The sequence below is a fragment of the Lactuca sativa genome, chromosome 9, assembly GCF_002870075.4.
Source record: "Lactuca sativa cultivar Salinas chromosome 9, Lsat_Salinas_v11, whole genome shotgun sequence".
Taxonomy (NCBI): Eukaryota; Viridiplantae; Streptophyta; class Magnoliopsida; order Asterales; family Asteraceae; genus Lactuca; species Lactuca sativa.
The window spans coordinates 182233016-182249318 of NC_056631.2; the positions used below are offsets into that span (position 1 = coordinate 182233016).

The window sequence follows — 16303 nt, forward strand, 5'->3', positions numbered from 1 at the left end:
TTCCTACAAGCTCCTACAACTGCTCATTATCAAGTTTTTAGGCATATTCTACGTTTTGTCAAGGGCTTTGTTCTTGACTCAAAATCCAGTTTCACATAAGCGTGACAAACACATAGATCTTGACTATCACTTTATCCGAGAGCTTGTGTCTTCCGGGAAGCTACGCACAAAACTTGTGCCGACCAAGCTTCTTCAGGATGATGACATTTTCACCAAAAGAGTTTTACGTTCACACTTATAATTTTTTCGATCCATGCTTTGTCTAAGTCCACCACAGATTCGCTTGAGAGGGGATATTAGAGATAAATCCAGACATAATTTAAATATTAGAGATAAATCTTAGCATACTTATCTCTTTACGTTTTTAGTTATGTATTCTATTTAATTATCCTTTGGATATTCCTCTTTTATCTTTGGCTATATGTAATACGTCTCACCATAATTGAGATGATGAGTTTTTCCTTATTTACAGACAGCTACTTAAATTTACATAGCTGGTTGATCGACCTAGTAACTAATTGAAACACCAAGGACCATATATTAATCATTTTAAAAAAGTTGATGGTTGAACTTCTAGTCTTTCTAAAGCAAGTGGGTTATTTATGTAAATTTGTCTTTGTGATTTCTAAGCCTATTTCTTGCACACTCTTAGGTTTATCTTTGTTATTTCTAAGTCTATTTCTTGAACAATATTAGGTTTGTGTTTATGATTTCTAAGTCTATTTCTTTCACACCCTTACGTAAATTTGTCTGTGTGATTTCTAAGTCTATTTCTCGCACACCCTTGGGTTTTAATATAGTTTATCTCTTAGTTTTGAAGTAGTTAATTCCACATCAGTAAATCAAAATCACTATGACAGTAGTATATATATTATTCGATTTTAAATATAACAACATATATAAGCATAACAAATACCACACCATTGATAAGAAAATCAACATTTTAAAAGCATTTAAAAGCTAGAATTTCGATTGAATTTGATAGACGAGGTTGATGTCAACTTGAAAGGCCTTTGCAAGAATATCTCCAGCGATATCGGGATTTGACCCAAAAATAGCGTTTGCAATGGTAATAACACCTGGATTTTGACTACTCAAAGCTGCAATAGCAACAGCATAGCCATTTCCCACGTTTTTCTGGAAGTGAATCAGGCCTTCTGGGAACACGAAAACATCGCCTTTCTGAAGTTCTTTTGTGATGAGTCGGTTTTGAGGGTTGGACGTGACAAATCCGACTAGAATACGGCCTTCCATAACAGTCAAAATTTCAGTGGCCCGAGGGTGTGTATGTGGGGGGTTAATACCCTGTGGTGCAAAGTCAATACGTGCCATTGAGATACCAAGAGTGTTAAGTCCTGGCAACTCTTCTACGGTCACTGGAGTCACAGCAGACCCAACAGCATTCGATGTATTTCCCATTAGTTGCAGTCCTCTATAAAAGAAATCATCAGCTTGTACTAGCCTTGACTCTTTGCAAACCAAGCCATTCACGAATACTACGAGGAAAAAAATTAAATAAATAAACTATTAATCACAATTAAATATGATATGTTTTCAAATCATGCATGAAAATGCTGGAGAGTTTCTCGACTTTCACAAATAAATTCTTACCTCTGCTATTTTGGTCTGCCACACAGAAGTCCTGAAGAGGACTAGGGTCCGAAGCAAACGCAAGGGAACAACCTGCCGCCAAGAGACCAAATAAAAGCAAATGAGCCGTCATTGTTGAGAAGCCGAAAACTTGTTTTAATTTTGATGACTTAATTATGGTAGCTTGGGAAATCTATGAAATAAAGAATGGAACTCCCAATGCTTATATAGTAAAAATATTGGAAGATCAAGACTAATACCATCATAGCGTCATCAATTATCATCTTGAGATGCATTCAAATTTTGCTGTTCAATTTCTAGAAGCAAGATACATTCAACTTACGTTGTTTGGTTCTTAATTTCATAAAGGTTGCAACTACGAACCTTATATGTCTAAGATCCTTCCATTTAGTATATTTACTTATATACTTTTTCATAACACATCCATATTTAGGATTCATTTTAATGGAACGTCGTTGAATGTTTATTATGCATGGAAAATTTCTACTTCGATCATTTTTTAAGAAAATCAAAAAGTCTTGAAGAGCAATGTTGACCGTTTCCATACCAGATAAATATTATGGTTAAAGAACGCTTTATGTATATTTTATTTTTCAATTGATGCATTCTAGGCTTTTCTTGAAACAAAAGATTATCCTCCGTGCAATACAAAAAGGTGCACAATTATCGAAAACCATTTATGTGTATAATCCGTTCATAATGGGTATTACTGGTTGGTTAGACACATATCAAAATTGGTTGGAAGAAGGTGTACGTGGAAAATATCTTGTACACATACATAACATACATTACAGACTTACTACATTCACCGACAGATGCAAAATACTATGGATTATAGATATAAACTTCATACCGATGTATTGCACACACATTTACGATCCTTTTAGCAAAACAGTATCTTTTCTAGCTGTTTGTAAATTACTTGTATTAATTAGACGTTTAAATTTACCAAATAATAATAATAACATAAAATAAATAAAAAAATCTTATTTTTCTTGAATAAATAAAGTAAGACAAATTATACCAAATAGTATATTGGGATTTTATAGTATGAATGGAAACAGTAAATATAAGTCTAAAAATTTGCAAAACAAGGCCCATAAAAATAAACTACTAGGAAAAAACAGGGTAGGTTGCTAAATAACAATGCCTAATCAACGTCGTTTGATCTACCAATGACTTATTGATAACCATGTTTGATGTGCCTAATCTCTATATATGCTTTCTAATGAAGATTTTGGAAAGAACTTCCTACAATAATCTACATCTAATCATATATGTCTCTTCCATTAACCTTTTTATAAAACACACCAACCCCCAATGTCGATTTATGTGGGGTTGTTGGATCAACGGTCGCCCTAGATTTCAACGAAGATAGAACACTGAACAAAGAGGCGAAGATTGAGGAAAGGTTAAATTGTTGAACAACTCTAAAATTAGCGAAATTCGTCTCAATCTGTTTACATCCCCACCATAAACGTGTATCAAAATTATGAAAAAAAAAAAATCAAGAAACAATAAATTATTTCAAAGTGATTCTTGTCTTCCTTGCTTGATTAAGCGATATGTGCATCCCCTTGTTCCAATCCATTCTCAACGAGTTCTAATGATTGGGGGATTGTGTCATCTTAATCCTTTTGCCATTAGTAACACAAGGTTTTGTTCTTTCATCCATGAAACCTATATTCGTAATTTTGTATGTTATAGCTATTGGTATGGATGTAGCTACATGTGTTTAATTTAATTTATGTCGTAGACAACGTTCGCACTTTTACTTATTATTTTTTGTCACATTGTATTTTTGGCTAATTTGTTCATATGTTTTAGGTTCACACTTGCTAGTTACTAATGAATTTCTAGAGAATCATTGTATGTGTTTTGTTCTCATTTGCAAGTTACCATGGGCTTCATAATGTCTATTTATTTGTCATGGATATGGGGAGGTTGTTGCTTTATTTGTTGATGGTCAGGTTGAAGACAAATAACGAAAATAGGGGTGGGTTAAACCCTAAACACCTTCTTCGTTGAAATAGTGATTGTGGAAGGTGATGGTTATGGTGGTGGCGGTGCAGGGCGACCGAACAAGCGAGGTGAATAGAATGGGGGTAGGTATGGTGATGTAAGGTAAGGTAGGTGGGGTGGGGTTTGGTTTTGGGTTTATTTGTTATCTTTCTTAATTATAAAATGTAAACCAAAGGTTACAAAAATGTATTCGAACTTATGCGAAAGTCAATTTACATAGTTATGGATCGATCATGCAAGTAATTGAAACCAAAAGGACCATACTCGTCAAGAAAAAATAATAATTGCTGAACTTCTTAATTTTTTAAAGCGCACAATATGATTTAATCTAATACAAATAGGCACATAAGGCATGTAAATTAAACCTTGGTTTTTGAAAAAATCGTGTTCTCTTTTGCAAAATTTAGGCTTAATGAAGGGAAAATTCGTATGACCCTTATTGTCTCGCTGTCTTCCACTTGATTACCCTCTTCCTCGTATTTCTTTACTTTCTCGGTATAGTCTTTGCTAGATACACAACAAAACCGGTCAGGGGCCATTCATGTTACGATATGGTCTATGAGTTTTACATGGGATGAAAGGGAGATAAGTTTTACCATCGGCGTCCATGAAGGATCTCTCTCCCCCCCCCCCCCCCCCCATGTGATTTCATGAAAGTAAAAATAATTTGGCAAGTTTGGTCCCTCCTTCCATGATCTTAACATCTTATGTTTTAAAATGATAGTTTTTAGTCATTTGCTAAAAAAATAAATCTTTTTATGTTATATAATTGTTTATAATTATTTTATAACATTATTTCTTTATTTATTATAACTCTTAAGGGAAATTCAATAAAATTAAATAACGACCAATATTAGAAAAACAGCCTTTTACGACGCTCATTGCGCGTTGTAAAAGGCTCAGACGACGCGCAAATGTGCGTCAAGGAAGGCCCTGTTATAAAGAGAGACGACGCGCTTTTGCGACGCTCATTTACGACGTGCAATTACGACGCGCGTTTACCACACGCAATGCGTATCAAGGAAGGCCCTGTCATAAAGGAAGACGACACGCATTCGCGTGTCGTAACCTTACGACACGCGTGTTAATGACACGCAATGCGTATCATTAAAACCCCTGTCAAGAAAGGCCATGTCATAAATGAAGATGACACACATTTTTGCGTATCGTAAATTTAAATGTTTAAAAAAAATATATTTATTTATTTATTGATTTTTAAATTAAATTTGTTTTTACTGTCTCATAATAGAAATAAAATACCATATAAAAAATAGAATTCATTGCATAAAATTTAATGTCATACAATTGTATTTCTTACAATAAATAAACTTGCATTCATCTAATCTACTCTGTGTTTCATACTAATAATTGAAATGAAGAATGCAACACTTGCACGCATTTGCAGCATCTTATCTCTTTCAGCTTGAGCTTTCTTTTCCTCCTCTAACTCCAGAGCTATTCGTTTTCATCAACCCTGTAAACACAACACAAAATCACTTGTCATTTTCATTCTGCTTTAGAAATGTCAGCAGTAAAGTTAATGGATTCTGAAGAAGAAAACTTTGTTCCAATAAATTTAGCAACTTCACTGAACTTTTCTACACTTGGAAACTTCAGAACAGATGGTCTAAACCCACGTGTATCAAAATTTAATGTCATCATAATGTAAGGAGCTGCAACATGAATTAACTTCATTTTAGTTTATGTCACAAAAATAAGGAGGGAGGATAGGTTATTCACCCAAATTCATGGCAAGACAGCTGGTGAAAAGGAAATCCAAGAAAGTAGTCATGATGAACAGATGCTTGATCTTCCGCAGGTCCATGCCAACTAACTTCATTGGTCACTTTCAAATGGCCTAGATCAATTTCCAAGAAACTGCATCCATGAAAGAAACACCGAGAAACCATTTTCAAAAGATGTTTATGCAAAGAACCTTCAATAAGTAATTATAGCATCCCCATACAAACAACTAACTGAATGAGAATGACATGCACCTTTAAAACAAGTGCCATTGTCGCTATTGAAACACTCTTCTAGACAATATTTATAGTAGAAACTATATACATATCCTTATCTATTTATAGTAGAAACTATATACAACACCAACCACTCCAGTTCTCTGCACACATTAACACAACACATTTTTTTATTTTTAAATATTGTTATTAAAAAAAAAGTAAACATTTCACCTAAAAAATTATACTATAAGGATAAAAAACCAATCCTGGATGTTGTAACCCTTTCTGGATATAACTCCGATGATCAGGTTGAGAACTCTAGGAGCATTATTGACAAGAATGTTCACAGTGTGAGACTTATGACCAGTTAACTGTTTTATTAATATTAAATCCGAGTTATATATATCCCATAAACTATTTGGTAAATAATGATTGATAAGACATTAATGAAAAATGAGAAATTGACGCATATCTTACATCTGCTTCATAAAGCACACCCCAATGGGGGTCAAGGAGTTGATTCATTGAGAACCTATTGTAGTACTCCACAGGATAAACATCTCACTACATTCAAACAAATATATCACAACTCAAATTAATAAAAAAAAGAAGAAATTATCACAAATAGAAACCTGCAAAGAATTAAAGAATATACCCCTGAAACCGCACTCAAGATCTCATCAACCATGTGACTTATATTTGAGGCAGTAGGAATTGGAGCTGGGGCTTCCAGATCTGGATACGAAGCAGCACGGAAGTTCCAAAATGGAGCAGTTTCACCTAACTTTTTATCTTCTTAAAGCAATCTAGAATTTGCAGCATACCAGTAGACTAGTGAAGCTTTTTAGGGCTAATTTTTTATGATAAACAAGAGATTGAGAGCGGGTTTTTTGTCTCATTTGACTTGAAAATAAAAAGGTACCTGGCTTCTTGAGGGACTTTTGACTTCAAGGTTTGTAGATGCGGTGGAGGTGAAAGTAGAAAAAGGGGAGGAGAATGCAATGGAATTATCAATGGTAAGGGTGGTGGTAGAGATTTGTTGACAAATCTTGTCAACCTTCAAAAATGGAGTTGTGCCCACTGCCAGAAGTGGTAATAGCTCAGAAAATGCAGTGAACCTGTTAATTGTTATGTGACCACATAAACAAAAAATGTTTCAGAACACAACAAGGGCAAAATGGGAAAATTAAGAAATTATGAGGAAAATGGTTGGAGAAAGATGTAAACATGCTTACTAAAATAAATGATTAATAATTAAGTGAAGCAAGCAAAGTAAGAAGAAAAAGGTAGATAGGGAAGGAACTTGAAATTACTCTTAGAATGCTTACAAGGAGAGAATTCTAAAGGCTTTAAGTAGTATAAAGAAAGGGTGGGGCTATAGAACAATTACAGTTTTCTTATAGTGAACTTAGGTTATTTATAATTATAATGGCAAGAATTGATGGATGTGGGGTAGATTGAACTTAATTTTCAACAAAGGGTAAATAGGTCATTTAACTTAAGCTTTAAAGACTCAAGATTCTTGTAACTCATGATAGGGTTGGGAAAAAGACACAGCTAACCCACAGGTTCACCTTGACTCTCTAGTTGAACAATTTTACTTCTCCAAGTGGCTTTTGTTGAAACATTAGGACAAGAGCATCTTTTGTTGAAGATTGTTGGCCAACACTTGTTTAGCCCATTGGTTTTGTGTTGGAGAGTATTGAGTGAACCCGAGGTGGACCGGGTGGGTTCGGGTTGAGCCATAACGTGACCCGTGTGGGATACTGGTTAGGTGAAGAATAGAGGTGTTTGATAAAGGGGAGAGATTAAGGTCTGAAAAGGGCATTTGGGAATGGGAATGGGAATGGGAACGATGATGTGGTGAGGGGAGACTGTTGTGGGCCACACGTGAAAATGAAGGGAGAGATGAGGTTGGTGTGAGTATGGGTTCTGTGAAGAATTAGTGTTTCTTTGTAGGGTATGATGAAGCTCTGTATAAGGGTTTAGGGTCTGAAGGGAGATGAGATTATGAAGACCATCTTCTGCTTCCATGGCTGCTTTCTATGTCTGAGATGTGTTGGTCTAGCCAATAACTCCACGATGTCTAGGTCCGCTTACTGATCTGTTTAGCTGTTTAACAAAACAAGAAATTTAGTTAATTTGGCTCAAAAAATTCACAGCTTTATTGTGAAAAACTGAAATCAAAACTATACTTTTGAAAATATAGTTGACAGATCATCTAAATCCAATAGAGATCTTGCACCTGGCTCCTATGGAAAAAGAAGATGTAAGATTTTGAAAGATGAGATATTTTATCACTGTAGGTTTAGGGATTTGAATTTGCATGAAGTTAAATGAAACTATTGTAACGACTTTAGATGTCTAAAATGTGAAGTGATGAATGCATAATATCTCAAGCGTTTAGATTTATGAACAATAAATGAAGATAAATATGGAGTGAAGTGAAAACAAAAGATGCACAATGTACATTATACCTCTTCTCTGTCAAATAAATGGCATTCATCATCAGGAACTCCAGTTGAAGGATTATCTTCATCTTCTTCTAAGAACCTAAACTCAATTTTCACAGTAGTAGGTCGACCAAAAAAAGCATACTGTGAAGCATCAAAGAGTTTATCATCTGCACAATAATGAAAGAATCAGGCATAAAAAACAAAATCTTGAAACAACAAAAATAATAAGAAAGAACAAAGACACTTGTAGACAATAAAACCAATGATAATTTGTTCTATTGCTCGATGAACTTCTTTCGTTTTCTTCCTCAGGTAAAAATGGTAACATGTTCGACATCCAGATACTGAAATATGAACTTGTGTGGGGTGTAGGTACTAGTAAATCATTCAAATAAAAGATTCCTTCATCGGAGATATCACCTCAATCACACAAGAGAGAGAGAGAGAGAGCCTTGATCTAAGGGAAGAGGCCATGGTAGCCACGAGATTTGAGAAAACTGTATGCGACATCCTTAGAACCATGAGTATCGGGAGCAGTAGAAGTGCCTCCAACACAAAATTAGTTATGGCCACCGGAGGAGGAAATCCTGATTGAAACTTGTATGGTTTTTCTGGTTAGGGTTTTACAGAAGAGAAGAGAAGAGGATTCAAAATCAAAATTAGAGGCATGAATAAAGGAGAAATAAGAACCTGGATCTTATCTTCGACATTATCGACGATGTCGACGTTGCTTTCAACATCGAGTGGGAGATATAATGGTTCCAGTGGGTAGAAGTAAGTGAGCCTTGATCGACGTCCTCCCTTTCTCTCGAACGCCTTTTGTATCCCACATATATTCCTTTATAACGGAGGTGAAGGGAACGCACAAAGAAACCCCTATGAGAGAGAAAGCAATAGCCGATTTGAAGCAATCGACAAATGAAATTGAAAGGTAGAGGCGCTACACTCCTTTTTTTGTTCGTGTCACCACACATCAACATAGAGAAATCGAGAACCCCTGTGGGTTTGATCTGTTCAGAAGACGGGATCAGAGATTTGGTGATATTGCGATTTTGTTGCGTGAGAAAAGAGGATTTGTGATGATATTAGGGTTTTTTTTGGGTATTAGAGTGACAGAGATAGAGAAAGAGAGAGAGTGAGAGAGAGAGAGAGAGAGAAGAAAGATGGAAATAAGATAGAGGATAACAATGGCGGCCTTTCAAACTTTTGGGATTTTCGTTTCCCCCCAGCTGCAAAAAAAAAGAGAACGTGCCTTTCATTCAAAAAATATAAAGCGACATTTCTAGACGACACCCATTTTTAAATAAGTGCCTCCGTGTTTTTAATTTTTTTTCTTGGACATTAATTTTAGGGCACACACAAAAAGCGTGACCTCTCCTTCAAAAGTTTGAAGAGATGACATTATTTTTAGAGCGCCCGCTTTTGCGTATCGTAAATCACCGCGTGTCATTGTTTGCGCGTCATTAAAGGCTGTTTTTCTAGTAGTGGACACGAGTGTTACAATATGTTGCATTTTTTATAAACATGGTGATCTCCCTAAGGTTACTCAAGAACACATAAATGAGACAACCAGTAGGAATATATATATGTGGAAACTATAAGCGTGCATGTTGTCTTGTTTGATTTATTCCTATTGTTTTAAAGTGTGCAAGTTGTTTTCCCTAACCGTGGATGAGAGATGAAGACTCGAGGACGAGTCGTTTTCACTATGGGGAAGATGGTGTTGGGTATTAGAAAGATGAATCAAAGATTTAATTTAATTTAGTTTATTTTATTCTATGAGTTTTTCTGCTAAGATTTAGCTTTATTAGGAATTTTTATGCCCTAAATAAATAAAATATTAAGATTTATATTATCTCCGAATTCAGATGATTTCTATCATAATTATGAGTCATATTAGCGTTTTAGTTTAATTATACACAGCGTAGACGCCTTTGAGTTTTAGAAGTTGACTTTGATAAATAAAGCATGGTATTTAAAACTCGGTTTTCTTTTCTTTGTGTTCATGTGGTTCTAATCGACTACTCAAATCGTTTGTCTGGAAAGCATCTTAATACATATGTCATAAGTAACACATGGTTTTGTTGTTTAATCAATGAAACTTAGATTTTTTTTTATTTTGTATGTTATTGGGTATTGATATGGATGTAGCTACATGTGTTTAATTTTTTTGAAGTAGTAGACACAATGCATACATTTTCTTTTTATGTCTGTGACATTGTATTTTTGACATATTTGTTTGTATGTTTGATGATCTCACTTTGTAGTTACCAATGCATGTCAAGGGAAGCTTTCTGGCTTTTTCATGCATGGATTATTGTGTTTTACTATGTATGCTTTATTTTCTTTTTGTTAATTAACGAAATCCTAAAAGGGTGGTCGGAGGCAAAAGCACTTCGTGATTTTATTTAGGCAAGGATCTTAGGAGGTTTTATCACTGATTATAGATAGACAAGTTGAAGATAGATTATGCAAATAGGTGTGGGTAAAACCCTAAACCCCTACTGGTTGACAATGTTGGAAGGCGACCAAAGAAAGGAATGGAATGGGAGATGGGTAGTGTAAAGTAAGGTGGATGGGGTTGGGGTTTATTTAATTTAATTTTCAATTATAACTACTAAAATAAGAGAGTTAAAAGGATAGTATTAGAGATAAATCAAGACTTAATTCATATATTAGAGACAAATCTTAGCATACTTATCTCTTTATGTTTTCTGTTATGTAATCTATGTAATTATCCTTTATATATTCCTCTTGTAGTTTTGGCTAGATATAATACATCTCATCATAATTGAGATGTTGACTTTTTCCTTATTTACATGGTATCATCAGCCTAGTATGATCCTAAACCTAATTCCTTTGTATATTCCTTATTTACATGGTTCATATGTTTTGAACCATCTACCTCCCAAATATACATTAAAAGACATGCACAGTTTGATGAAACGTCATTTCCATATAAGACACAAACTCTATCTTCTGACCATTTTTCTTTGGAGTTGACTAGTTTTTTTGACCATCATACGTTTGTTCCATCTTCACCAATGGCTGTGAAACCTGTTCCTCAACAACCAGCTACTCACGACCCATGCTCACTCTGCATTATTCCATCTGTTGTACCACCTGGGCTGATTCATCAACCTTTCAATTTAGTCACGATTACTATATCGACTAACAAACCTTCTGCTTCGATCCCTCCCATCGCTGCAGATTCTCCGGTCTCAGTTGACCAAGTGTTAGATACGAGCTCCACTACTAAGTACGAACCAACATCCCCTGCCACATCTCCTCCAACTTCACGTCATCTAATGATTACTCGCTCCGAGCCTGGTATTTTTAAAACATGACACGTTGCAAACTTGGCTCGGTTATCTCATCACTCTCTTCATCATGCACTTTTTCCCATTACTGAACCCAAAGGATTCAAGTCTGCTGCAAAGCACTCTCTTTGGATGATGGCAATGGATGAAGAAATAAAATTCCAACGTTCCGATGATACTTGGGAGCTCGTCCCTTGTCCTTCTGACTCCAACATTGTTGGCTCTAAATGAGTGTTTCGCATTAAACTTCACTCAGATAGAACCATTGATAGGTATAAAGCTTGCTTTGTATCTCAAGGTTTCACTGTGGTACCTGAGACTGATTACTCTCATACTTTTAGTCCGATTGTGTTTTCGTCATCAACCATTATAATTGTTGTTTCTCTTGCAACCATTTATCTTTGTCTTCTTCATCAACTTGATGTTAAGAATGCTTTTTTAAGTGGCAATCGTAATGAACTGGTTTACATGGAACAAGCCCCCGACTTTATTGCTCCTGCTCGTCCTAATCGTGTGTGCAAGTTAAAAAAAAAGTCATTATATGGTTTAAAACAAGCTCCTTGTGCTTGGTTTAAACGCTTGAGTGATTTCTTGTTCAAACACGGCTTTACAAATAGCATGTCTGATCCTTCTTTGTTTTGGTTATCACAAAGGACATATACTACTATATTTCCTGGACTATATTGATGAGTCTATTTTAAAAGGTTCAGACAAGGCTATCATCAAGCGATTTCCTTCTTATCTAAAGAAGGAGTTTGTTGTTAAAGATCTCAGATTGCTTAAAGATAGATTGATGGTTTCTTATCTAAATAAGGAGTTTGTTGTTAGTTTTTTTGGGTCTCAAGGTTTACTATACCATTCATGGTTTGTTCCTCAATCAAGCTAAATATACACATAATATTCTCACATGTGCTAGTTTGCTTGAAGCTAAGCATGTCTCCACTCCACTTGCTCCACATGAGTTATTTACGACATTGGGTATTGCGTTTTCATATCACACTCTTTATCGGTCTCTTGTCGCTGCGTTACAATATCTCACCATCACTCGACGTGATATTTCCTATGTTGTAAATCAAGTTAGTCAGTTCCTACAAGCTCCTACAACTGCTCATTATCAAGTTTTTAGGCATATTCTACGTTTTGTCAAGGGCTTTGTTCTTGACTCAAAATCCAGTTTCACATAAGCGTGACAAACACATAGATCTTGACTATCACTTTATCCGAGAGCTTGTGTCTTCCGGGAAGCTACGCACAAAACTTGTGCCGACCAAGCTTCTTCAGGATGATGACATTTTCACTAAAAGAGTTTTACGTTCACACTTATAATTTTTTCGATCCATGCTTTGTCTAAGTCCACCACAGATTCGCTTGAGAGGGGATATTAGAGATAAATCTAGACATAATTTAAATATTAGAGATAAATCTTAGCATACTTATCTCTTTACGTTTTTAGTTATGTATTCTATGTAATTATCCTTTGGATATTCATCTTTTATCTTTGGCTATATGTAATACGTCTCATCATAATTGAGATGATGAGTTTTTCCTTATTTACACACAGCTACTTAAATTTGCATAGCTGGTTGATCGACCTAGTAACTAATTGAAACACCAAGGACCATATATTAATCCTTTTAAAAAAGTTGATGGTTGAACTTCTAGTCTTTCTAAAGCAAGTGGGTTATTTATGTAAATTTGTCATTGTGATTTCTAAGCCTATTTCTTGCACACTCTTAGGTTTATCTTTGTTATTTCTAAGTCTATTTCTTGAACAATATTAGGTTTGTGTTTATGATTTCTAAGTCTATTTCTTTCACACCCTTACGTAAATTTGTCTGTGTGATTTCTAAGTCTATTTCTCGCACACCCTTGGGTTTTAATATAGTTTATCTCTTAGTTTTGAAGTAGTTAATTCCACATCAGTAAATCAAAATCACTATGACAGTAGTATATATATTATTCGATTTTAAATATAACAACATATATAAGCATAACAAATACCACACCATTGATAAGAAAATCAACATTTTAAAAGCATTTAAAAGCTAGAATTTCGATTGAATTTGATAGACGAGGTTGATGTCAACTTGAAAGGCCTTTGCAAGAATATCTCCAGCGATATCGGGATTTGACCCAAAAATAGCGTTTGCAATGGTAATAACACCTGGATTTTGACTACTCAAAGCTGCAATAGCAACAGCATAGCCATTTCCCACGTTTTTCTGGAAGTGAATCAGGCCTTCTGGGAACACGAAAACATCGCCTTTCTGAAGTTCTTTTGTGATGAGTCGGTTTTGAGGGTTGGACGTGACAAATCCGACTAGAATACGGCCTTCCATAACAGTCAAAATTTCAGTGGCCCGAGGGTGTGTATGTGGGGGGTTAATACCCTGTGGTGCAAAGTCAATACGTGCCATTGAGATACCAAGAGTGTTAAGTCCTGGCAACTCTTCTACGGTCACTGGAGTCACAGCAGACCCAACAGCATTCGATGTATTTCCCATTAGTTGCAGTCCTCTATAAAAGAAATCATCAGCTTGTACTAGCCTTGACTCTTTGCAAACCAAGCCATTCACGAATACTACGAGGAAAAAAATTAAATAAATAAACTATTAATCACAATTAAATATGATATGTTTTCAAATCATGCATGAAAATGCTGGAGAGTTTCTCGACTTTCACAAATAAATTCTTACCTCTGCTATTTTGGTCTGCCACACAGAAGTCCTGAAGAGGACTAGGGTCCGAAGCAAACGCAAGGGAACAACCTGCCGCCAAGAGACCAAATAAAAGCAAATGAGCCGTCATTGTTGAGAAGCCGAAAACTTGTTTTAATTTTGATGACTTAATTATGGTAGCTTGGGAAATCTATGAAATAAAGAATGGAACTCCCAATGCTTATATAGTAAAAATATTGGAAGATCAAGACTAATACCATCATAGCGTCATCAATTATCATCTTGAGATGCATTCAAATTTTGCTGTTCAATTTCTAGAAGCAAGATACATTCAACTTACGTTGTTTGGTTCTTAATTTCATAAAGGTTGCAACTACGAACCTTATATGTCTAAGATCCTTCCATTTAGTATATTTACTTATATACTTTTTCATAACACATCCATATTTAGGATTCATTTTAATGGAACGTCGTTGAATGTTTATTATGCATGGAAAATTTCTACTTCGATCATTTTTTAAGAAAATCAAAAAGTCTTGAAGAGCAATGTTGACCGTTTCCATACCAGATAAATATTATGGTTAAAGAACGCTTTATGTATATTTTATTTTTCAATTGATGCATTCTAGGCTTTTCTTGAAACAAAAGATTAGCCTCCGTGCAATACAAAAAGGTGCACAATTATCGAAAACCATTTATGTGTATAATCCGTTCATAATGGGTATTACTGGTTGGTTAGACACATATCAAAATTGGTTGGAAGAAGGTGTACGTGGAAAATATCTTGTACACATACATAACATACATTACAGACTTACTACATTCACCGACAGATGCAAAATACTATGGATTATAGATATAAACTTCATACCGATGTATTGCACACACATTTACGATCCTTTTAGCAAAACAGTATCTTTTCTAGCTGTTTGTAAATTACTTGTATTAATTAGACGTTTAAATTTACCAAATAATAATAATAACATAAAATAAAATAAAAAAATCTTATTTTTCTTGAATAAATAAAGTAAGACAAATTATACCAAATAGTATATTGGGATTTTATAGTATGAATGGAAACAGTAAATATAAGTCTAAAAATTTGCAAAACAAGGCCCATAAAAATAATTTATATACTAGGAAAAAACATGGTAGGTTGCTAAATAACAATGCCTAACCAACGTCGTTTGATCTACCAATGGCTGAGATTGATAACCATGTTTGATGTACCTAATCTCTATGTATGCTTTCTAATGAAGATTTTGGAAAGAACTTCCTACATCTAATCATATATGTCTCTTCCATTAACCTTTTTATAAAACACACCAACCACGAATGTTGATTTATGTGGGGTTGTTGGTTCACCATTCCCCTAGATTTCAACGATGATAGAACACGGAACAACTCTAAAATTAGCGAAATTCGTCTCAATCTGTTTACATCCCCACCATAAACCTGTATCAAAATTATGAAAAAAAAAATCAAGAAACAATAAATTATTTCAAAGTGATTCTTGTCTTCCTTGCTTGATTAAGCGATATGTGCATCCCCTTGTTCCAATCCATTCCCAACGAGTTCTAATGACTGGGGGATTGTGTCATCTTAATCCTTTTGCCATTAGTAACACAAGGTTTTGTTCTTTAATCCATGAAACCTATATTCGTAATTTTGTATGTTATAGCTATTGGTATGGATGTAGCTACATGTGTTTAATTTAATTTATGTCGTAGACAACGTTCGCACTTCTACTTATTATTTTTTGTCACATTGTATTTTTGGCTAATTTGTTCATATGTTTTAGGTTCACACTTGCTAGTTACTAATGAATTTCTAGAGAATCATTGTATGTGTTTTGTTCTCATTTGCAAGTTACCATGGGGCTTCATAATGTCTATTTATTTGTCATGGGTATGGGGAGGTTGTTGCTTTATTTGTTGATGGTCAGGTTGAAGACAAATAACGAAAATAGGGGTGGGTTAAACCCTAAACACCTTCTTCGTTGAAATAGTGATTGTGGAAGGTGATGGTTATGGTGGTGGCGGTGCAGGGCGACCGAACAAGGGAGGTGAATAGAATGGGGGTAGGTATGGTGATGTAAGGTAAGGTAGGTGGGGTGGGGTTTGGTTTTGGGTTTATTTGTTATCTTTCTTAATTATAAAATGTAAACCAAAGGTTAAAAAAATGTATTCGAACTTATGCGAAAGTCAATTTACATAGTTATGGATCGATCATGCAAGTAATTGAAACCAAAAGGA

The 16303-nt window shown here is 34.9% G+C and overlaps 2 protein-coding genes across 2 annotated transcripts; both read right to left on the reverse strand.

The window, feature by feature from the left end:
• Positions 1-838: 838 nt before the first annotated feature.
• On the reverse strand, positions 839-1771 carry LOC111894698 (putative germin-like protein 2-1). Its single transcript, XM_023890790.3, has 2 exons — positions 1612-1771; positions 839-1496 (listed from the first exon to the last, which is right to left on the reverse strand). Exons 1-2 carry the CDS (start codon positions 1721-1723, stop codon positions 961-963), a joined length of 648 nt encoding a protein of 215 aa, XP_023746558.1. The 5' UTR covers positions 1724-1771; the 3' UTR covers positions 839-960.
• An 11522-nt stretch (positions 1772-13293) lies between these two features.
• Positions 13294-14226, reverse strand: LOC128128425 (putative germin-like protein 2-1). Its single transcript, XM_052767344.1, has 2 exons — positions 14067-14226; positions 13294-13951 (listed from the first exon to the last, which is right to left on the reverse strand). The coding sequence occupies exons 1-2, from the start codon at positions 14176-14178 to the stop codon at positions 13416-13418; spliced, it is 648 nt and encodes a 215-aa protein (XP_052623304.1). The 5' UTR covers positions 14179-14226; the 3' UTR covers positions 13294-13415.
• Between the last annotated feature and the right edge of the window lie 2077 nt (positions 14227-16303).

Bases quoted from the DNA above. Each gene is read 5' to 3' on its own strand.
- LOC111894698 (XM_023890790.3), bottom strand. From the start codon at position 1,723: ATGACGGCTCATTTGCTTTTATTTGGTCTCTTGGCGGCAGGTTGTTCC. The intron at 1,497-1,611 runs GTAAGAATTTAT...TTTTCCTCGTAG, and splicing joins GGCAGACCAAAATAGCAGAG to TATTCGTGAATGGCTTGGTT.
- LOC128128425 (XM_052767344.1), bottom strand. From the start codon at position 14,178: ATGACGGCTCATTTGCTTTTATTTGGTCTCTTGGCGGCAGGTTGTTCC. The intron at 13,952-14,066 runs GTAAGAATTTAT...TTTTCCTCGTAG, and splicing joins GGCAGACCAAAATAGCAGAG to TATTCGTGAATGGCTTGGTT.